Source organism: Triturus cristatus, chromosome 4_1 (assembly GCF_964204655.1).
Source record: "Triturus cristatus chromosome 4_1, aTriCri1.1, whole genome shotgun sequence".
Taxonomy (NCBI): Eukaryota; Metazoa; Chordata; class Amphibia; order Caudata; family Salamandridae; genus Triturus; species Triturus cristatus.
This window is the reverse complement of record NC_140585.1, coordinates 232,882,657-232,906,926: the sequence shown is the minus strand read 5'-3', so window position 1 is coordinate 232,906,926 and position 24,270 is coordinate 232,882,657. Positions and strand designations below refer to the sequence as shown.

Here is a 24,270-nt window from a genome sequence, read left to right as displayed (position 1 = left end):
GACGTCCTTTTTCTATTTCCACGTGACTTGCCGTTGCCAAGGCTTGTTGGGTCCATCCTGGTCGCCGACACCGCAGCCCTCGACAGACTTTGTGGGACAGCTCGAATCCAGCTCCAGGGCCATCGTCGACGCCTCCTGGACCTCATGGCTGAAGAGTCAAGACACCCATCAACTCACCTGAAGCACCCGACATCTGTGGGCATTGGACTATCGTGTCCCCTCTGCTTTCAGGTTCCTTCCATCCTCGATCCAGGCTTGGATCTCTCCGGACACTTCTCCTCATCACGGCAGCAGCACTTCCATTGAAAACAGCGACGCGACCCGACACCAAAAGACACCTATGCACCCGGCTTCCCTGGGTGAGGTAACTCGAGTACTCCGGTGCTCCTGTGGGTGTTGGCCCTAGACACCTCTAGGTTCAAAAGGGTTCGCTCGTAGCCATCCTCTAAGTGTCCTTAAACACTTAATTTCCAACCGCGACTATCCCCATAGAAGATAACGGCGATTCGCGGCTGTATTCTCACACTGCATGCGTCCCCGTGGGTCCCCTGTGTCACTACCTCGGGTGGTTCCTTGTGGTCCAAGCACTTCTACAGGCTCTAGTCCTTGTGTCTAGTTCAGTCGTGGTTCTTATACCACTTTATTGGTATATGGTTTGGTAAAACAAGCTGCTTTACATTCCTTCAAGACTTAGCCTGAAGGCTGCTCTCCATGGCTACCACTAGGATAGCTTTCAATAAAGGTTGTCTTTAACCTATCACCATAAGGGGTTGTTTGGACTGATACAAGGTGCCCACTATAACTAGTGGACAGCATATATCAGGCCACCTTCTCACAGGGCAAAAAAGAGAATTCCTGTGGTACTACTTCCGATACTCCTACATGCTTCTGTGACTCTTCCTTATGTTCTGTAGGGGATCTATTTATAGTATGTACTAATGTGTCGAAAACAGGATATACTTTTAGCCATGTCTCAACTTTGTCAAAAACAATCTTAAATATAGATTTCCATCCTCATGTAAACTGCCAAACTACAAACATTTATAATAAGCTTTATGGAAAAAATTGTAACTTGCCCTTAAGAGTTTGAAGTCTCCTTCAAAACAGTACCTTGCTGACGACAAACAAATCTTCTCGTTTCACAACACCCTCCTGGATTTTCTGACGAATTCCCTCCCCAACTTCTTTCTCATTCTGATAGGCATAGGCACCATCAAAGTGGCGATATCCTGCATCAATGGCCACCATCACAGCATCCTTCACTTTTCCAGGAGGAGACTGGATTAACAAAAAAATGAGAGGAACAAGAAGAACATTATCAATTAAATTTAGTTGTGCCTCCACCATACCAGAAGCAATAATGCAACGTACAAGCTCTGGCAAGACAGGAGGTCTGGCCCGCCTCTTCAATGTGTTTAATCATCCATTTATGTATGTACTTAATCACTCTCCATCTATGCATCATTGTACAGGAGACAAATACACAAACACACACTCTTTCCTTTCTCTTTTAGTGAAGTGGCACTTCCAGTTCTAATCAAGGCTTACTAGAGGCAAACGTTTGAATAACATACATGGTACTTGCAATAGCACTAGGTGGCCAGCCATATAAATGGCAGAATGCGCGCTATACAAATTTGACTAACATAGCATAATATGATTGCGCTGACTTCCTCCTGAAATTTACCAGTACTGTTAAAAGCAGCATTTTGTTTCAAATTGTCATTTTAATTGACCTGTGTGAGAAAAGGGCAGGTATGCATCAGGGGCAGACTTTAGCCAATAGCATGTTGCTGTGGCCTCTTGCTATCTTATGTATTCTCCCTACAGGCTTGATGTTCCTTTCTGCTCAGCCAGTGAGTAAGGCCATTGTATGGTTGAAATATTGAGAGTGTGCTTGGAAAAGTGGACAGTTGGAGTGAGAAGGGCTGAGCAGACGGATGCTGCTCCTGGTCAGGCTTTATCTGTAACCTATAACTAAGCTAATAAACCTACTTCTTTTAAAACCTACGAGTATCTATCCTTTATTGTAACACTGGCGACGAGTGGAAAAGAAACTACATGTGAGGAACAAGAAACAAGCGGAACTGCTGAAGAAACTAATAGGATTACAGACAAAATAGGTTGCAACCTGTAAGAAGCCCTAAGGAAGTATTGCGCCTGGTAGCCCCACCAGTGTCTATGGACATCAGACAGCCTGCAGCATTGTGCACTTTAACAGGCCAGCAGCGTACGTGTGCAGCAGACATTTCATATGAACGAGAAACACTGGTGAAGAGTGAAGGATTGTCTCAACGAAATCATCTACCATCACTATGTGTAAAGACTCCAGTGATCACTAAGAGGATTGTTGTGCCTCCGACTGGATTCTGCACGCCTCTGCAACTGTATGTAGTTTTGGGAGTTGTTTAACTTTATGTGAGTGAGTATTTGTTGGTCCAGCATTGTTTACCTATGAATTAAAATCTGACGAGCATCCTGCATGTGTTGACTTTTGACGTACACTGCATGTGCTGACCCTCACGTGCTGACCGTTGTGGTCATGTCATTGTGCTGCACGCAGGCGCCATCTTAGATGTAGTACATTTACTTGAAGTGCAGCTGTGAAAACTGTGTAGTGCGGTGTTGCTGTTATGCGCTACTTACATCTCGTTAAACTGTGCTTAGTTGAAATGCAGTTGTGAAGGTGGTTTAGCGCGTGTTGATATTGCGTGCAAGTGCATCGTTTCTGCCAGTTTCCTCTTTCGTGAGGAGAAATAAAGGCTTAAACATGCACTGTAGCCTTCAAAGCAACTCAATGTGAATGGTAGTGCGCATGCTGGAGCATGGAGAGGCGATGTATCGGGTGAGGGGGTTGCTCACCGGAGAAGACGTTTTGAAACTAACTACCAGTGAACAATCTTTTTTGAATGTTGAATTGTTTTATTTCAATGCTATGTGGGAAGTTCATTCAATATCGTTTACATTGTGCAAAATCCCATGTGAAGCTCACCGGAGAGGAGGTTTTAGAGCTTGCTGTCAGTGAATAATCTTTTGTGAATGCTGTATATTTTGAATTACTATGCTAAATTATAAACATTTTCTTATTCGTTTGTTGTATGAAAGAGTAAGTTCTGAAGTGAGACCCTAGGAGGGTGTTTGGTCCTGATGTGAGACCGTGCGTGGAAAAAAGGTATCCCGTGGTGCGATTTGGATGTGGTATTGGGGGTACTTAAGGGAGGTTATGAGTTGTGTAAGTGCAGTAGAGGGTATGCAGTCCCTGGTCCCCTGAATCTTTCATGGGTTATGTGAATGCTCACATCATGTCTGGGGATGAGTGAGGGTTTGGAGACACCCATTAATATTTTTACTGTTGTCCTTCCTAGTAGGTTAAGGGCGTAGTCTAGGGGCATGTGTATTGCACCCTTATCTTAGAGTTGCCCTTCCTAAGGGGTTCAGTGTTTAGGGGCAGTGTAGTTTTTCACTTTTCCTCAGGGGTTAAGGATGTAGGGGGCAGTGTGTAAAGCCAAAGTTGTTCACTCTTCCTAACGGGTTAAGGGTGTAGGGGCAGTGTGTAAGCCCAAGGTGTTCACCCTTCCCAAGGGTTTAAGGATGTATGCACAGTGTGTGAGCCCACTGTTGTATCTTGTAGAGGGTACATTGTTACACCTCAATGTATTAGAGGGTAGGTAAAACCCTAGTGTTGATTAAGTGTATGGTGATGGGGTGCATTGTTACACCCTGTTAGAAATGGGGTTTCTGGTTGTCTAGGGTATGCACCTAAGCCAGGCAGAACCCACCACTCTAGTCAGGGCAAGGGAGTTACACACCGAAGATAACCCCTGCTCACCCCCTTGGTAGCTTGGCAGAGCAGTCAGGCTTATTCCAGAGGCAATGTGTAAAGCGTTTGCGCAACACACTCACACAGCAGTGACACACTAGGCATTCCACAAAAGAAACTCCACAGAGGGTTATATAAAAGTATCCTTTGTATTATCCATAAAAACACATTAGATCATAATCACATATAATACTGTTCCACTAGGCACATATCATGACTTCACAGGGATTGCATAAATCACTAGGCCAAGCAGGTGACTGTCATAAACATCAGTTAGGGCGACTAGTAGCTACTGGTAAGTACTGTACTTAGCATAACACATTATGTATAAACATAATCAGCAGTGCACCCTAGTAAACATTTGTAGCATGCACATTTAGACCACAAATTCTATAAAACAATGATCACTCCACCATAAGGCAGTGGTCCTAAATATCATAGTGCACTAAAGCACATACTTGTAGAGTGCACCCATTATAACTCCGCCATCACTGGGAGTTATCCTGCAGTTCCTCTACCTAATATTTCAGGGCATGAAACACAGTGACTACATCACATCAGGGAATAACTGCCAGTAGATACCCAAGGTACCCTAATGACCCTAAATTCCTAGAGCACAGCGCTTCTGTGGTCCTATTAGGCACTATGCGGTAATCTCTCGCTATCCCCGTAGACTTCTGAGCCTGCCCGTCTACACCAGAGAATATGGTAATTACCTCGGTGCTGCAAAAGCACCAGGGTCAGTTCTCCCACGGGTCTCTCTGGACCTCGAAAAGCTGTATGGCCAGCGTGCCGAGAAGAAATCAAAAGAGGTCTGTCTGCCCTGACCCCTCAGGACCGGGGGGATGACAGCTGCACGTGCGCCCACCCCAGGCAGCTCAGAGCTGCTGCGCGCGATTACTGTTGTGGAGGCTACCTCCGTCTGGATAGAGCCTTCCGCTCTAGCACATCAGGACTCTCCTCTTGTGGGCAAGGTAAGGACCTCCAAAGGGCCAGGGCCTTCCTGTGGCCGGCAGTACATAGAGGCAAGTTTCTGTTAGCTCTGCTCGCCTCGCTCCGGGCTTCCACCACAGGTGGGTAATGCAGCACGCAGTGCCCCCTTAGCAGAGGGTATTTCCTTCAGCCACATAGCAGGCAGCAGCTTAGTCCCCAACGGCGGTTCCTCCTGGCACACAGCAGTCCAGGCTGTATCTTCTTCTTTCAAGTTGTCCCCAACATGGGGTCACAGCCCCAGTACTTATAATGCACATGTCTTTCTTCTCCCCTGGCACAGGGCTCTGAGTCCATTCAAAACGTTCTTAGATGACCCTGCAAAAAGGGCCAAGTCCAACACACCCCAATTGCAGTGGGGTGTTGAAGAACCCCTAGTCCTGCTTGAGTGTTGTGTTGTGAAGGGTAACGGGACAGTCCTGTTAGAGTGTATGTGTTGTGGAGGGGAACAGGTAGTTAGTGTTCCCTGATAGATGAGCATAGACGTTTTGGGTTATCTGAACTTTGGTATTGTAGATTTGTGGGACATATTGATTGCCTGCAGATGCTACCATCTTACTTCCTATTGGAGCATTTAAGTTATGCAGAGAACCTTGTTTAACCTTTTTTATGTATTTTGGTGGGGCGGTATTTATAGTTTTGTTGGACATTTTGTGGGGGTGTATTTTGCATTCCTTCATCCTGCGGAATTTCCTATTGTTTTCATAAGGAGGAGATGTGTTGTGGCCTCTTGCTATCTTATGCATTCTCTCCACAGTTTTGATGCTCCCTACTGCTAAGCATGTGAGTGAGGTCATTGTATGGTTGGAATGTTGAGAGTGTTTGTGCTTGGATTAGTGGACAGTTGGAGTGAGAAGGGCTGAGCAGTAGGATTCTGCTCCTGGTGGACCGTTATCTGTTCCCTGCAACTAAGCTATTAAACCTACATCTTTTATAACATACGGGTATCTATCCTTGATTGCAACACATTTCCATTCATATGCATAGGTGCTGGAAGTAGGAATGCGTGGTGCTGCAGCACCTCCAAAATAGCCATGCTGGAATTCAGAAGGTGTATGAGAATTAAAGAGACCTTTACATTTCTGTTTGATCTTATCCTATTTTTTATGCTTTCCTAGACAGAGGTCAAATGCTTCTTCTGACACATTTCTGCTTATTCTTTTAAACTGGAGATTGGTGTTTTACTTTTCATTTCTTCCTCTGACTGCAAAGTTGAGGGGTTTGTAAAGTGAAGAATATGACAATTTTGCAATAGTAAAGGGAGAGTGAAAGGAAAGGCTGAAGAATATTAATTTTATTCTAACACAAAACAACATTTAAATACCTGTAAATAAACTGTACAAATATTTCAAAATACATCAGCCATCAGCAATCTACACAAGGAACATTATTTTGTAATTCTGAATTGCGATGGAAAGAAAGATTTTAGTAGGATCAAAACAAATCAAGACACTTTTCTTGGTGATGCTCAAACAAGAAATATTTACTCAAAGTTTATTTCCACATGTTATTTTTTATGTACTATATAGCTTTACAAGTAAACCTGCATGTCTGTGCCAATGTAGTGATCATTTCAATGGGAAATGTGCTGTCTGTAAACAGCAGTAAGATGCCAAACTCTGCTTTTGTAATTTATTTGTTCAAAAATACAGTACAAGCCACGTATTACACCAATACCAGTTTCCTGCTGAATGTGTGCGGCTCATTTGCTCACCTTGGGGCATATTAACAACAACCGGCGATAATTATCGCTAAGCGCACTTAGCGCTAGGATAATTATCGCCGGCTAGCGTTGATTTTTATCGCTGAGATAGCGTGCTATTAGCATAGCTTATCTCAACAGCGATAAAAATCCTCACGCTAAGTGGCTAACGTGAGATTATCGCTGGAAACCCAGCGATAATCTCACGCTAGCTTGTTGATAGGGACAGACAAACTTAGCCATGATATCCTCCTTCCATAGGATATCATAGCTAAGTCAGAAAAATACCAGACGTAAAAAAGCAGCGTTAACCATGGTTAACGCTGCTTTTTTTGTCTCTAACAGGGTTACCGATATTCTTGATAATAGGAGAAATGTCGCTTAGCGACATTTCTCCTATTATTTTACTCTGGAACGCCCCCTTTGCATCTCATTAGAGATGCAAGGGGAAGCGTAGAGTAAATGGGTGCTAACATGCACATTTGCATGTTAGCACACTGTTGTTGATAGGGTGCTAGTTTTATCTCTGCTTTTTTGGCTTTTAAAGCCAAAAAAGCAGAGATAAAGCCCTTGTTGATATGCCCTCAAGTTCTTTGTGTGACATTTTGATTTTTCACAAATGTTATGAATTCAGTGATGTAACATTGATGGCAGTACCCTCACCCTGAAAACTGTTCCAGGTTCACTGTTCCTCTATGCTTGTACTCACATTTTCCAGCAGGACATTGGATATTGCAGCCTTCTTTGAATGGAGGTATTTAGTACCTCACATGGTGTTATATTCCTGGGTTAGGGCCATGTAGTGAAGCAGCTTATTTCTTACATTGTCCTCAAAATAACATTTCAGCTGTGCATTTTTGCACATATGTGCATGCACAACAATGTTGGATTAGTTTCCCTGAAACTAAACTTGTTTACACATCTAGCTTTGTACAACATCATCACAATGCCCTGAGCATCACGTACAAGGTTTGTTTTCGCTCTATGTACAAATGTCATTTTTATCTTCATCCATGGGGCGACAGGGCTATCTACATATACATAACATCACTAATCTATACGCACAATGAATCCCAATAGATTAGTAGAGGAGGCACTTCAGCTGACACCGAGGGTCCTTGTATGCTGAGAATTCGCAACACTGCAGTCTGACATCTTGTGAGGGGTGTCTAGTTCATGACCAAGATGGGGTCCTTCATTATCTCCCATCACGTAATGGGGCTGGATCGTCCCTTGGGGGGATCCCTGGCTCTACACCTACAGACACTATAGCTACACTTAGAGTAGGGTTTGCATTGTACAACTATGCTTGATTACTGCCTTGTTTTATAAGCCTGAATATATACATTGTCATAGCACCATGGTAGAACTATATACCTACTATTCACACTCTGTGTGCTTGTAATCACTTTTATCTGCTTCTGTCTATTAATCATTGCAGCACAAGTATTCTATACAAAAATAAAATTGGTTCAATGACTATACTGAAAACTTCCCACTGTGTATTCTCTGTATACCTTTCTCAGAATAAGTGAGCACGAGTGACGGAACGAAAGGTTCTGTACTGTTTCCACAATCCCTGAGGGGTCAGGGTTGTCATGTTCTGTGGTTGCCAGAAACCATTTACTCCCTGTTAAGGTTAGGGGAGCTTACAGTGGCACTGTGAGCTAGCTAGTATTTATGCCAACATATCCTGCAGGGGTGTATGGAATCAGTCTAGGCACCAAGCCCCTAGCTTATGTTGTCCAACAAAAGCGCAGATCCTACGGATTAGTAGGAACTACACGACAATGGGGAATCTCATCAAAGTAAAAATACATGTAAAATCATAATTCGCAATGAAACAAGAGCTGTCCCGAAGTATCAAAACTCTAGCTGCTGAAGATCCCATGAGTAGCAGCTGGAGCCACTCACAACTCAGCAGCATGCCTGGCCACTGCTCATGGCCAAAGCATGCACCTCTGCTTGCAGACAGAGGAGTTCATCAGACAGGCGATGACCCTAGTGATACTCAGTGTTTTTACATTCTGATGGCTCATATATAATATCGACCCCCTGCTTGAAAGCTCCTCTCATCTCCTCTGGTGCTGGCCGTGCAACGCAGCAGGTGAGCAATGCATTGTGGAGGATAGGGCTGTATGATGCCCTGGTGCACCACCAGCTGCGAGTCCAAATGGTGTGGGGTTTAAAGACCTACTGATTTGGTCTTTCATTGGGTCCATGAGGCTCAAGCTACCATCACCCAACACAGGGCAGCAAGGCCCAGAACACTGTGGATTTAGCTAGGTCAGCTCCTCAGATTTGAGGATAATATTTATGCTAATGGGTGACCACTCTGGACTCAATTACAGCCTAAACTCCTCCTGACTATGCAGCTTTTGAGGCACCTGAGACATTTCTGTTGTCTTTCAGGTCACAAACAGCATTCACAAGAGTGAGATGAAGCACTCAGCTGACCCATGCAGGAGGTGAAGGAAAGATGGGCCTGAGAAATGAATAGCAGGACTCCTGGAAGCATGCTGGAGATATGTGGTTCGGCTCCTGCCCTGAAGAGCCTGCCACTTCAGACCCTGATCCGGGCAAGGATACGACTCTTTTGTGATGTGACAGTGTTCAGTTCTATGCAAAGGGTCATTGTGGTAACATGACAATGATACATAAATGAATACCACAATATTAGTTAAATGCCATTCCTTCATTCAAAGGGTTCAATTTATCAATGATATGGCGTGCTCACAGGATAAGAGTGGTGATCTCTGAGGTTGATAATGTGTCTTAATTCGCTGTACACTTTATACTTCATTCTGATATACATACACTGACACAGTCCAGAAAAACAATAATAATAGCATGTACATTATATCATTTTTATTTCATTTTCATCTTGATAATGCATCTATAAAAATCAAAGTACATCATATTCATCAAAAAAGTCCCGTTGTACCTTTGCTTAACCAAGACACTATTGTTTTAGTGTGGCTTAATTGTAATAGGAGAAGTTGTTACACAACGAGGATAAATGTTCTCACTTAATCGGTTGCTCCACTCAATTACTTGATAATAATAATTTGTAGATTTCCTCCAAATGTGTAAATGTCCTTCAGCCTTAATTTAATTACAATGTAGTTTAGAAAATAATATTTACACTGGAGAATGTACAGATTTTAGATACATATTTTATACTTCTTTTGTTTATATTTTTGTATTTCCAATACTGTTTTATAGTCAACTCCTAAAATCATATATTATCTGGGCTAACACTTTGTAATGTGCATCATATATGTTTCTAGGTAATCTGCATGGGTCACAAAAATAGGTTCTAGTTAGTTAAGTAGATAATTATGAACTGTATCATGCTTATAACATGAAGACCAGTTACATCTGCGGAAGGTCCTGGGTATGACCCAAGGTTCAATGTGTAAGGCCCTGTGAGTATAAGCACGTATTCTGGTGTAAAATACAGCTTAGTAAAAAGTTACGTTTCTACCAGCATAAATGTTACAAATATATAGGCCAAGCAATGAGACGGTACTCCCAAAAAAAAATCAAATCCAAATCAAGGAATTTATAAAGTGTTTGGGTCCTGCAAGAGTTTCCTGGCACTACAGGTTTATTAACTGGTGCTCCCACTAGTAAGGGGGTATCGGTAAAAAGCCAGGTTTTCAGGCTGCACTTAAAAATAAACACTTCCTTGGTTGCACTGAGGTACAGGGGAAGAGCATTCCAGCTAGCAGCCGCTAGCGCAGACAATGAGGTATCCCTCCATTCCTTCCTTCTTGGCTTAGGCACTACTACCAGCAGTGCTTCAGCAGACCATGAAGTTCTGGAAGGATGATAATGAGAGAGTTGCTCTTGCCCGGATAGGAAACCAATGTAACTCCTTAAGATGGACCTCAACTGACATATTCCTCCTGATGTTCAGCAGGATCTGGGCTGCAGGATTCTGCACCAGCTGGAGTATCCTAACTAGGTATAAAGGAAGACCCCAGTATAGTGCATTGGCATAGTCCAGCTGAGATGTTGTAAAGGCATGGACTACCATCTTCTGGCAAGAATCGGAGAAAGCCCAAACAAGTCCCAACTCTGCGCTCTCCACCTGTGTTGTGAAGGACAAATTGTTGTCAAACTTCACTCTGAGGTTCTGAGCCATTGTAGTGGGGGGACGGGGGCGATGGAGCAGAGCTAGGTCAAAAATCACCATCCCAGGGAGTGGGGGGGGAGAACCAAAGCCCAGTATCTCTGTCTTGCTCGCATTGCACTGTAGGTTGTTCTGGCACATCTACTAAAACACCGCTGCCAGACATGCTTCAAATCCACTTTGGTCCCTAGAGATGTTCCCATCCCAAGTTAGAATGATCTGTGTGCTGTCAGCATAGCGGATGACCTGCACTCCATAGGATTCCACCAGGGATGCTAAGAGAGACATATAGACATTAAACTATGTCAGAATCAAGGCAGAACCCTAGGGAACCCTGTGCTCAATGCATTTAGGTTCAGATGCAAATGGCAGCATCCACACCGACTGACATCTATTCGAGAGAAAGGAACACAGCCAACCCAGAGTGGTCCCACCTATCCCGAAGTCCCGTAAGCGTTGCAACAGGATAGGATGGGAAACCGTATCAAACACTGCAGAGAGGTCCTGAAGCAGCAAGGCCACTTTCTTCTTGCTGTCAATGGCCATTTTAATAAGTTCTGAGACCTCTACTAGAGCATCCTAATTTTAAGGCTTTCGGTATTCACAGAAGGCATTTAGCAGTCCTAAAGTTAGGAGTCCTAAATTTAGGACTACTAAATTGAGAAAAATCCTAATTTTTTTTTTTTGTGTGTTCAAAATATTTTATTGAAATTTTATAATGAACATCAACAACATAGACATACAAAAATTATCAAATTCATTCCAATAGAAAAGAAATTGGTCATATTCTTATAAACTTAAAAGGAGGGGGGGAAGGGAAACATCTAGTAACAAATTATTGAGTAAGCAATAAATAGAGCTACTATGACATATTAATTAGTATAAAAATCGTAAAAAGCATTACAATACATAAACATACCCCTAAAATGCAAAATAGAGATCAACAGGACTCCAAAAAGAGTGATAGGAAATAGGATTATGATTAACCCCAGACAAAGATAATTGAGCACCTCGTCTTGTAAAGATAACCCAAGCCCACCAAGCATGAACTGATAACTTAGAAACATCTTTCCAACAAAAGGTAATAGATTTTAATGCAGCAGAAATCAAAAAATCAAAAAGCATACATTCAAAAGAATTTAGAGATTGGGATAATGTAACTGATTTGCAAATTAACATTTTATATGATAAGTCTTCATGTATATGCAACAATTTCTTAATAAAATCCCAAACTTCTGTCCAGAATTTTGCAATTAAAGGGCAATCAAAAAGCATATGTCGTAACGAACCAGGGTGTAATTTACAATGCCAACAAGTGTCAGATTGAAGGAGTTTAGCCTGGAATAAACGTAATGGAGTCCATAAAGAATTAAATAAAATATAGGAATTGGTTTGATAAAGTGAGACAGGTAACCAACCAGAAATACTTCTAATCCATATAATTTCCCATGAATCATTAGACAATGTAAGTGAAAGTTCATTATTCCAGAAGGATGCAATCATCGTTATGTTACTTCCTAACGTATTAGATAATTTTTTATATAAAATGGAAACACCATTAGCTTTCAGCGATATAGTTTGGATATACACGGATAGATCAGCTGTAACACTAGTCGGGATAGCTTGTGGAAAGGAATCTAAAATTGAATTAATTAAATATTCATATTTAATACGATCAGATTGGGTTAAACCAAACCTTGTTTGTAGATCCTCAAACGGTATAAAGGTATTGTTGGAATAAATGTCTTTAAGATAAAAAATACCCGCTTTGATCCATGAAGACCAAAATCTAATGTTCCTATTTAGTTTAATGATATTGCTATACCATAATGACAATTCAACAGTGTTATACATGGGGTATAGAAAAATAGAATCTAAATCATTAAAAACCAATTTAGTGGATTTGAGAACGATAGATTTATGAAAAACTGAGGAGGTGTTGGACATAGTTAACAGCGTTGGTAATGGGAACGGCCTCACCATAGATTTTTCAATTAGGAGCCAAGAGGGTGGATTATGTAAAGGGAAATGTCTAAACCATATGGCACTTTATTTTAAAATAAAAGCTTTATGATACAGAAAAAAATCTGGGATACCAAATCCAGCATTACATTTAGACATTTTTAATTTTTTATAACTAATGCGAGGTGATTTGTTATTCCAAAGAAATTTGGAGAGAAGTTTATCAATATCTTTATAAAATTTTAATGGGAACTGAGAGGGAATCATGGAAAGAGTATAAAATATTTTTGGAGCAATATTCATTTTAATAGATTCTAGTCTACCCCACCATGAAAGATGTAGCAAAGCCCATTTAGACGTTTTATCTTTAATATAATCTAGGACAAACTTACAGTTTAAAGTCATTGTAGATTTTATAGATGAGGAAAATAAAATACCAAGATATTTTAATTTAGTCTTTTGCCAAACAATTTCATTCATAGGTATCATGTCAGGAGTACAATAAATGTTTAAAGGGAAAAATTCAGTTTTATTAGTGTTTAATTTATAGCCAGACACCATAGAATATTTTGTTATAATCTCTAATAAAGAAGGAAATGAGGATAAGGGGTCACTAATACATAAAAGTACATCATCAGCATACGCTAACGTTTTAATAATAATCTCATTAATAATAATTCCTTTAATGTTATCACATTTTCTTATAGATGTAAGAAAAGGTTCAATGCCAATTAAAAACAGTAGCGGGGAAAGGGGACATCCTCGTCTAGTACCTCTAAAAAGGGAAAATTGATTTGAAATTTGGCCATTAATAAATAGACGAGCAGTAGGAGCACAATATAGAGCTGAAATCATACGAATAAAATTATCTCCAAAGTTAAAAGATGATAATGCATGGAATAAAAATTGCCAATGCAATTTATCAAAGGCTTTTTCAGCATCCAAAGCCATAATTCCTGAAGGAGTAGTTAACGTAAGACCTTGTTCAATGACATGTAATAACGTTCTTGTATTATTTGCAGAGTGTCTATTCTTCATAAAACCAGATTGATCCGAATGTATAATAGAATCTAGTACAGGGGATAATCGTGTGGCTAATATTTTGGCATATAATTTACAGTCTTGATTAATTAAAGAAATAGGGCGATAATTAGATACAAGGGTGGGGTCTTTATCGGGTTTGGGAAGAACGATAATTAAAGCTTCAGTAAAGGATCCTGAAGTAATTCCCGTAGAGCCAAACATTGTGAATAGTTGAAATAATAAGGGTAAAAGAAGGGATTGAAACTCTTTATAAAACTCCGCTGGGATACCGTCAGGACCCGGAGATTTATTCTTTTTAAGAGATTTTATAGCGGTCAAAATTTCCTCCTTAGTAATTGGAGAGTCAAGCCCCATTTTATCTGATGGAGAAATTTTAGGTAAACCACATGAGGATAAAAAAGAATCAACTAAGGATTCATTATGAAATTCAGGTTTATCATATAACTTAGAGTAAAAATCCAAAAATTCATTCACAATATCTTTATGAGATAAAGCAATTTTACCATTGGATCCATGAATAGAAGTAATTTGAGTTTTATCCTTTTTGATACGTAAGTAATTCGCTAACAATCTTCCAGATCTGTTTGCATTAAAACTAAATTTAGCTTTGGCCTTAGAAATCTGAACACCAGCTCTATTACTAAGAATTGTATTGAATTCATATCGAAGCTTTTGCAACTTACTTCTATATTGAGGGTCATTAGACGAAATAAAAAGTCGTTCATATTCCGCTATTTGCTTTTCTAGTTTTTTAATATTTGCATTAAAGGTCTTATTTTCGTGAGCCATAATAGAAATAGTTACCCCTCTAATATAAGCTTTAAAAGCATCCCATCTATTAACCAAAGAAGTAGTACCTTCAGGGTTAAATTGAAAAAAATCATGAATGGCAGAGAGGAGCTTTGGTTTATTAAGTTCATTGAGAGCTATACCAGAATTCATTCTCCATCTAGGCTGGTTAGTAAAGGTTGGATTTAAATTTAGAATACAAGAAACCATTGCGTGGTCAGAGACATCAATGTTGCCAATCTTGGGGTTACTAACACAGTTGGTCAGCTGTTTCGAAACTAATATATAATCGATCCTAGAATGAGAGTTATGTGGGCTAGAAAAAAAAGTAAAACATTTTTCTGTAGGAAAGTGTAACCGCCAAATATCAACTAACTTAGTGGTTTGAAGAAATAATTTAAAAGCAAAATAAACCCTAGGGGGGTGGAATTTAGTACGAGATATTCTATCTAATAACGGATCAGATATGACATTAAAGTCACCTGCAACAACTAAAGGTACATTACCAATTTTAACCACCTCCGTTGAAAGAGTAGCCCAAAAAACAGGGTCATCTGCAGTAGGGCCATAAACATTTAATAAAAATAAGATAGAATCATGAACTTTAACCTTAACAATTAAATATCTCCCATCCGTATCTGTAATTTTGCTCAAAACTTGGCAATGAGCTTTTTTCGCACAAAATATAGCTACACCATTTTTCTTGCCAATAGCAGGAGAAGAAACAATATTATCAACCCATTTTTTCTTCATATAGTTTAAAATTTTATCATCTATATGAGTTTCTTGCAAAAAACAAAAATCAGCTTTGCAACTACCTAAATAATCCAAAATTTTTGTACGTTTCACAGGATGGCGTAAACCTTTAACATTCAGTGACACTACTTTAATATTAGCCATGACAAAATAAAAAGAGAAAAGGGTTAGAAAGAAGAAGGTCAGAAAAAGACACAAATGTTGAGAAGAAAGTAGCTCCAGAACACACAAAAGGGAATGGAAGAAATAAAACATAGCAAAAAAGACAAACAAAACACATAAATATGAAGATTGGGACGCACACACGCTCTACAAGCATGGCCAGAAACCGCTGGAGCCCAAACTATTAGGAGTTATATAAATCTGTCAAAGAAGATCATACATGAAAGAATCAAGTGATAGGACCCTGAGTGTCCATAGTTTGCTGTACTTGCTGATCCAGAAATTGTCGTAGATCTTCAGGACGCTGAAAGGATTTTGAAAAATTATCTTTCCAAATGCGCATAGTTGAAGGGTCAAAAAGGCCATATTGGTATCCAAGGCTTCTCAGTCTTGGGCGAAGATCAGTAAAACCCTTACGTATTGCAACAGTTTCCTTGGCAAAATCTTGATGAATAAAGATTTTGTGACCATTGACCAACAATGAAGGAATTTCTCTAGCTGCTTTTCTGATCAGAACCAAATGATGGTGACGGAGAACTTTAAATATCATTTGTCTAGGCTTGCTATGTTGAGGATTGCGACGTGAAGGAATTCTATGAGCCTTATCGATTTCAAATTTTTCTGGAAATTTGACATTTAAAAGACCAGGAAGTAAGTTCTCTAAGTATAGTCAACAGTTAGATCCCTCAACTTCTTCTGGTAAATTAAATATGCAAAGATTGTATTGTCTATTGCGATTTTCCAAGTCCAGAAGTTGTGAGCACAGAGGTGATATTTTCGCCACAAGTGGAGTAAAAGCATCGACTTTAACTTTATTGTCTTGTATTTTAATTGAGTTGTCTGAGATTTTCATCGACAAACTCGCCATTTCCTTTCGTACATTTTTTATTTCAGTCGCAATAGTTTCTGTACTAGCACGAAGAGCCTGAATTTCCTCCAAAATTAAAGAAAGCGAGGGTTCAGATGACTCCACCACCTTTGATTTTATTGGGGGCGGTGAACTCTGCTGTTTTCTTTTATTTTTGTTATCCATTTTTGAGAAAAGATAATATAATTTGATTAAAAATGAGTAGATTATGAGTAAAAAACGAAAAGGAACAAAGCAATCCTTCAAAATACTGGTGCAGCAGCTAAACTGGACTAGGGGTGTGGCTAGGCCCAAGCCAGGCCCTTTCCTGAAGTATGCTCTGCCCCCCTGACAGACTAACCAGGCAGTCCTTCAAAGCAGAGCTCGGAGCAGGAACCAGGGAGCCAGAAACACGACTTCCCACGATGAAAACGAGCTGAAACCCCTTCACAATGCTGGTAAGCCTGTAATTAGCGCAGCGACCTCCTTTAGAGCAAAATTTTGACAGACTTTCGGCGTTTTATATAAAAAAGCGGGCGAAAACGCGGAGGAGCTCACCGAGTGGCGGCCATCTTGATTCGCGCGCTCGCGCGTCTCGAAAAATCCTAATTTTAAGACTTTCGTTATTCACAGAAGGCATTTAGGAGTCCTAAAGTTAGGAGTCCTAACTATACTACTACTAAACTGAGAAAAATCCTAATTTTAAGACTTTCGGTATTCACAGAAGGCATTTAGGAGTCCGAAAGTTAGGACTCCTAACTTCTGTGAATACCGAAATGAGTAAGTGCCTTCTGTGAATACCAAAATGAGTAAGTGCCTTCTGTGAATACCAAAATGGTAGTAAGTTTAGGATTTTGTCTTAAGTTAGTTCTGTGAATCGGGCCCTGTGTCTGCAGTTAGGAACCTAAAAGAGAAAAACACAGTAAAAATACCCACCCCCACCCCACACTTCACCCCAGGAAGCATGTGTTGCCCTTGAATATCTATCCAGAACAGATTAACTCAGAGGGAATGTTTGTAGCCATAAGGCACCCATTGAGAAGGATGTAGTGCCTGACAACATAAGGCAATGTAGATAAAAGCAAATACAGTTACTAGGAAGCACCCAGGGAGACAGTGTCAGGAGCCACCAGGACGCCGGCCCACCTTGGCTCCAAGCAAAGAGACACAAGGCCGTCAACCACCATACTCTTTGCCTGGTATGATTTTGCCGCCACCAGGTCCCACCAGTATTTATAGTCAACACTCACTTATGAATAATCTGTAATTCCTCCACAACATGTAGTTGGAATAGTTCAATCTCTTTTGGAAATGGTCAAGTTTTCACAAGACCCTCTGAATCCCAAGAACTTAGAAGATCTCCACCTGAAAACCCCTGTGGATCGACCAAATGAGCTATATTTTGGTCCTCAAGCTATTTTTACTCTTCAAGCCATTTTTATTCCAGCTAAGAAATAACAGGTCAAAGTGATGAAGAAGTGCCATGACTGTTCTGTTTCTGGCAATAGAAGAGTTAACCCTACTTTTCGTTTCGTCTTAAAATCCTTTTAGTGCCATTTGTTCAGTTTGATGTTAGGAATGCGTTCATACTTGCTCTATGTGTGCTTGATGTAAATTCTTGCTTTTTAAGCGTTTTGGATCATTGTAGCCCTTACCAGTGACGTCTGAACAGGGGCATATGATATTGAAAGATTTCATCACAGGTCTTCCACTCCTACTTTCTGAAGAATCCTGTGTGATAATGGTGTCAGTAGACACTTTGAAAAATTACCCTTTTTTCTCCATTGCAGAAGATACAGTTGAAGAAAAGGCCCAGTGTTTTCTGACAGATGTATTTACCCCTCATGGAGTTACCCAGTTAAAAGCAATAGGCAGACATAATTAAATATTCAGTCTGGAGCAGCATTTACAATCCTACTGTAATGCTCCATAAGATATTTTGGCTTCTTATCTACCAATAGCAGAATGTTCCTACAATTAGGCAACTATAACTGCTACTGTGCATGAGTCTCCAACCTTTTCTGTAATAAGAGCTACTTAATTTGAATGAAACTTATTGAGAACTACTAGTTTTGTAATAGTGACCTCATCAGACAAGATTACAATAGAGGCCACAATTTGCAAGATTAAAATAAAAATCCATATTTTTAGAGCACGAACATATCACCCCTTAAGGTTTCAAGGCGCTGGGGCCATCAGGGAGACTAAGTGAGCTATTGCCCAGAGTGACATGACGCTGCGCTGCCGCTGAAGCCAGGGATCGAACTGTGAACCCCACACTCAGGAGCCAGCTGCTCAGGCCGCTGCACCACACCTCACCCGTCTAAGATTACTACTAGTGATAACCTACTACTAGTGCATCAGGCATGGTTGCCAGCAGTAAAAGGGCTTTGTTAATATTGAATGTCTCTACATGGGTAATGCATAACATCCATAGCTGCAATGCCTCTGGCACCAAGGTATTAACATCTGTAAAATCTCTTACCAAAGCCACATGGCTTATTATTTAAATGTCACTTTAAATATAATTTGGAAATCCAGCCATTTTCCTCCATTAATCAGCTCATAAGTTCTGAAAATAAATACATTGTCTTCTCTACTATCCACTCAAAATTTTAGATGCGTATTAGCTTTCAAGTTAGTAGTGTGGGGTGCACACAGGAGTGGTATTTACAGGTATCTGGAGAGCTACCAGTAGCTCACGAGCTACTTGTTAAAGAAGCTTAGAGTATTACAATTCATCCATCTTGTCTTCAAATTGCTCCTTTCATGCCTGCTGCTACTGAATATTTGAGTCAGTTGAAAAAACATAGACAAGGTGTTTAAGAAAATAGACATAATTCGAAGGTCATGATAAAGTAGTATCCTGGTAAGTAAAGATTTGTTTTTCAGTAGAAGAAGGTTTGGCTGTCTGCTCATTTTCGCCCAGTTCTTAATTTACCGAATAAAGTTTCAACTGCAAATGTTGTGCTATTTGTGATAACTCACCAAGTTGGTCCTGTGGCTTTCCAGTTGAACTTACCTCATATTTGGAATATCAATGTTCTCTTCATTCCTCGCACCTGAAGCCACACTTGCCTGATCCTTATCATTGGCTTCAATCTTTCTGAACCTCTACCAATATTTGTACAAGTTTAATCCATACGTTAAGTTCAAGAGATTTGTGATTCTCAGACATTCAAAGAAGTCTTCAATTTTTGATCCAGTTGAAGGATTGTAATCTAAGTGAGTCTTCCTGGTAAAATGCTTTCTTTCAGTCCATGTCCAAATTTTACTTAAACTATCCTGGAGGAGCCCATAAACATACTATTGCATTTGTGCCCCAAATAGTACAAAAAACAAGAGTTTACCTAGTACCATGTAGGGTAGGAAGTCTCTTAGTACTACAGTAAAGCACGGTGTAGGAAAGTGCTCGTTTTGCTTGGTTACTCCCCACTTTTTGCCTTACATCTGATGCAACCTGACTTAATGTGCCCTGGGTCCCTGCCAATCAGGTTCCCAGAGTTTGTGTTATTTCCCAAGACTCTACATTTCAGTCCACAATTGTCACATCCCCGGCCACAGGTAAGCCTCTTGTAAAAGGTACCATGGGTACCAAGGGCACTGTGACCAGGGGAAGGCCTCTAAGGGCTGCAGCACCTATTGTGGGCCTGCACCTTCACACACACACTGCCATTGCAGGCTCCGTGTTTTGGTGCAGAAAAAAGTGAAGAGTCGACATGGCACACATCCCTGTGTGCCATGCCTACAGCCCACTGCCTGGGGCCTAGGTAAGTCACCCCTCTAGCAGGACAGACTAGCCCTAAGGTGAGGGTACAGAGGTATGAGCCCTGTAGTCCATTCTTAGACATTGTAAGTGGAGTAAAGCCATAAAGAGTATATGGTTTGGGAGTTGGTAATTACGAACTCCACAGCTCCATAATGGCTTTACTAAAAACTGGGAAGTATGGTAGCAAACATCTCAGCCCATTAAACCCACACTGATGCCAGTGTGGGATTTAATGTAAAATACACTCAGAGGGCATCTTAGAGATGCCTCCTTAAAGTCGACCAGCCCTGGTGTGGTTCCTTAATGGCTGCCTGCCATTTGCCCCCGCCAATCAGGTTTCTGGACCCCTGGGTAGAGAGCCTCCGCTCTCTGTGTCCAGAACAAAGCCCACCCTGGGTGAAGGTGTCATGCCTCCTCCACCAGGATGGGCTGGATCCATGAAAGGGGAAGCTTCAAAGGCCTGCCACCTTTGGAAGCTGTCCCTGCATTTTGCTGTCTCAAGCAACTAGTTCCCACCAGTTCTGACCCCCACTTTGGGCGCGAGAATTGGTGGGAAAACCAAGCTAGGAAGAGAGGTGTGCCCACCTTGCCAACCTCACCTCTCAGGTGGTAGAGGCGAGGTGAAGCACGCATCTCAGTCTCCTCCATCTTGAAAGAAAACATTGGTCCTGACCTCCATACTCCTCTAACCCCCCTAAATGTATTATTTAGGGGTGACCCTGAACCTTGCCTCCTCAGATTCGAGGAAAAAAGAAGAAGGACTCAGGAAGGAGAAGAGGACACCTACTTCCTTGGACCCAGCCCTTCAGCCCTGACCCGTCTACGAACTGCCTACAACAAGAACCCCAGCGAGCACAGGAGTCAGCAATCCTCAGAGTCCGGAGGACCTGCCCTACGACCTTCCCACAGATTCTGTCTCCTGTGAGCACTAGAGTTGCTCAAACAAAGACTCACCTCCAGAATCTGGATTTCGTTGACTTTGCGATTCTGCACCACTCTGCACCCTACCCCACAGCCCGAGTTCGAGTGGCCCAACACCCCAAGTTGGTCTCCCCAGCAATCCTGATCTGTGATCTGGTGGTCCCCGACAACACTCAAGACTCTGGACAACACCTGCAGTTTCAACCTGAAGGGGCCCCAACAGCGACCAGAGCTGTTAATAAAACCCGACTCCAAAAGACACGCCTGCACCTGACGCCCCATGGGCTTGGGTGGCCCAACCAATGGTGTCCAGGTATCCCCCCAGATGCCAACTTACCTCTCCAGCTGGTGGTCACCTTCAGGAACTCACCCTGCCCAAGACTGCAGCATCTTTGCGAAACTTAAGGTCTCCATTGGACAGCACGGTGTCACAACTAGCTGCGCTCCTTGGGAAGATAGTCCCGGCTGTGCGCTGCTGTGGCATGGGCCTGGACCGACCAGACTGCAGTGACCCAGAACCTGACCCAACTGACGCTGTGCTGTCGCTCCGGGGGCCCTGGGGCAACACTGTGGGCCAGAAAATTGAGCAAACTGCAGACGGGTTGTGCGGAGCAACCAGGGGACCTGAGGCAGTGGCGGTGACTGTGGCCTGTGATAGCATGACGAGTGCATGGCCTCCCCACCGCTGTCAGGAAATGTAAGTGCCAAACCCTACGCGCTGCATGCTGCGACCCTGGGGCCTAAAGCTAGACCTAGATGGAGGACGAGACGTTGCCCTGGAGCACAATATCCGCTCTCTCTCAGGGGGGCAGACATTGGCGTTGCTGTGCGAGCCTTATGCACCATAACATATGCGCATTGGTGGACAGACCTGGGACTGGGCTGCCTTCTTCCACCCTGCATTGCGGAGAGTCTACATTGTGGGGACCCTTTGTCTGCTGAAGTTAAGGGCCCTGGGGCTGATCTGGGGGCCTTCCCCTGGCCCTCGTCTGATACAGCGCTGCGCTGGGCTGCTACCGGGGCCACTGTCACCTAAAACCTGACTCCTGAGACATCGCACCATTATACTGAGATGGGAGATCTATGTCTACACTGGAAATATTGCTGCCCCCCTTCCCTGCGGCTGACTGAAGGCGCGAGCAGACAGGGACCTCATAGGGGACAGCATTGCTCTGCATGAGACAATGGGCAAATCTCACACCAAACAAACCAAACTCATGTTTGAAGGTCTTCGCCACACAAGAAATGGCGAATCAGCTCAGAGCTACCCGCGCAGATGGCTGACTCAGCACCATCAGACGAAGGCATCCGCACACTACTAATTGATGTGAAGTCCAGCTTGAAAACAATAGATTCTCAACTGGACCTTCTCACTGCTTGCCTAGACCACGTCAAACACGGGGTTGACACGTACGATGACCGAATTGAACATACAGAGACACGTATATGAGACCTGGAGGACCTCAGAACGAATGAAAGAAAGAAAATATCGGCGATGGACAAAGTACTGGCCCTCATAAAAGCTAAAAATGAGGACTTGGAATCCCGCTCGTGCAGAAACAACCTCCGAATAATGGGAAGTCCAGAGTCCACAAATCTTGACAAGATGGAAGACTTCTCTGAAGACATGCTACGTGAGCTCTTCGGTGCCAAGCTATCGGCAGTCTTCGTGGTAGAAAGGGAGCACCATGTGCTTGGACCGTGGCCTTCTCCCGGAGTACCATCCCATACCATAATTGCCAGGATTTTCAACTATCGGGACCGTGTCAGAAACCTCCGCAAAGCAAGGGAGTGTGGGGTGGTGCGTTATCAGGGCAACACCCTTTCCTTCTCTCCAGATTTTACCGTGGAAGTTCAGACCACACGGCGCAAATTCCTACTTGCCAAGCATGAGCTCCAACAGCTGGGAATAGCATATGGCCTTCTTTACCTGTCTAAATTGCAGGTAACATTTGATGGCGCCACAAAATTCTTTACAGACCCTGTAGCTGCCCAGAAGTACGCCAAACAACTTGCCAAAAACAAACGTGCTTCGTCCAAGTCTCCCCAACCATCAGAAGAGGGCCTCACAGGTGACAATGACTAATCTTTCAGCCGGGCACATGGCGTCCCCTGTTTTGGATAGCGGAAGCAGGTTGGTGGCCCTGCTTGGGCGGACAGCAGATAACATGTTCAGTCTCATTCAACCTAGCAGCGTACTCAGTCATGTAATCTAGCCCTTTAGGCACCTCTCGGCCCCCTGTTCTCAGAAACAGGGTAGTTCGCCGGAGAACCCATGTCCCCACAGGATGGTTACCACATATGTTCTTTTGGGAGTTTGTTGGGGTAATGTTATGTGGGTGGTATTGCTTTCTCAACCTGATTGGGAGGGTTGGAGTGGGTGGTGGGGGGAATGCATACTGGAATGCTCTTGCTGTTGGGACATGTTGGTGTGGGGGGATGGCTGTTTATGGAAAGTCTTTCGCAGAACAGGGTTGATCTGGAAGTTGTCACTAGAACAGTATCACGTACGCAGGCAACTGGGGGATCTTGCCCTGACACCGCTGCTGTCTGTCCCTCCGAATGCAAACAAGCCACTACAAATAACAATATTTTCACACCACCACTATGGTGAGTGTTAAGTGCCTAACCTGAAACGTCAGTGGCTTTAACGATTACCGCAAGTCTTGTCTAGTCCGCTCTTACTTAGTGCGCCATAATATAGATATCTGCTTTTTACAGGAGACCCACCTGACCAATGCCACATTAACTAGACTGCAGGGTCGCTGGTGGGGTGAAACACACTCAGCCATCTATTCGAGCTATAGTCAGGGGGTCTCAATCCTAATCAAACGAGGGCTACTATGGCATACCACTGGGTCCAACATAAACAAAGATGGCAGATACGCCATCGTAACTGTTACATTATACAAGCGACCTATGACACTAATGCCTGTATATGGCCCAAACATAGACAATCCGAGCTTCCTTCTTAACGTCTTGAGACAAGTGGCCAACCTGGGATCGGGGACGATACTATGGGGCGGGGATTTTAATTTTGCACTTAAGGAGACGGTAGATCTCTCTGGGATGTGCAAGCAGCATTTGCGATCAGCCGAAATGCTAAACACATTATTGATGGACAATCAACACACAGACATATGGAGGCATACCCACCCTAATACACGTGAGGGCACATGCCTCTCCTCTTATAACAATATATGGTCACGGCTAGACGAGTGGCTTATCACAAATGATACCCTTGCCTATGCCACGAGCTCTGCACACCTTGCACACACACTCTCAGACCACGCTCCAGTATTCCTGGAGTTACAGGTTACCCCGGCCATGCCCCGAGCTTTTGAATTAGTGCCTTCCCCCAAATGCTTTG

General features: G+C 42.5%; 1 protein-coding gene across 1 annotated transcript in view; it reads right to left on the bottom strand.

The window, feature by feature from the left end:
* The window catches only part of LOC146854174 (aldo-keto reductase family 1 member B1-like), a 280,183-nt gene that overhangs the window by 184,191 nt on the left and 71,722 nt on the right, over positions 1–24,270 (bottom strand). Inside the window, exon 2 of the mRNA XM_085651946.1 lies at positions 1,111–1,278. Within this exon, the coding sequence (XP_085508072.1) occupies positions 1,111–1,278 (168 nt within the window). The remainder of the gene's footprint in view (positions 1–1,110; positions 1,279–24,270) is intronic.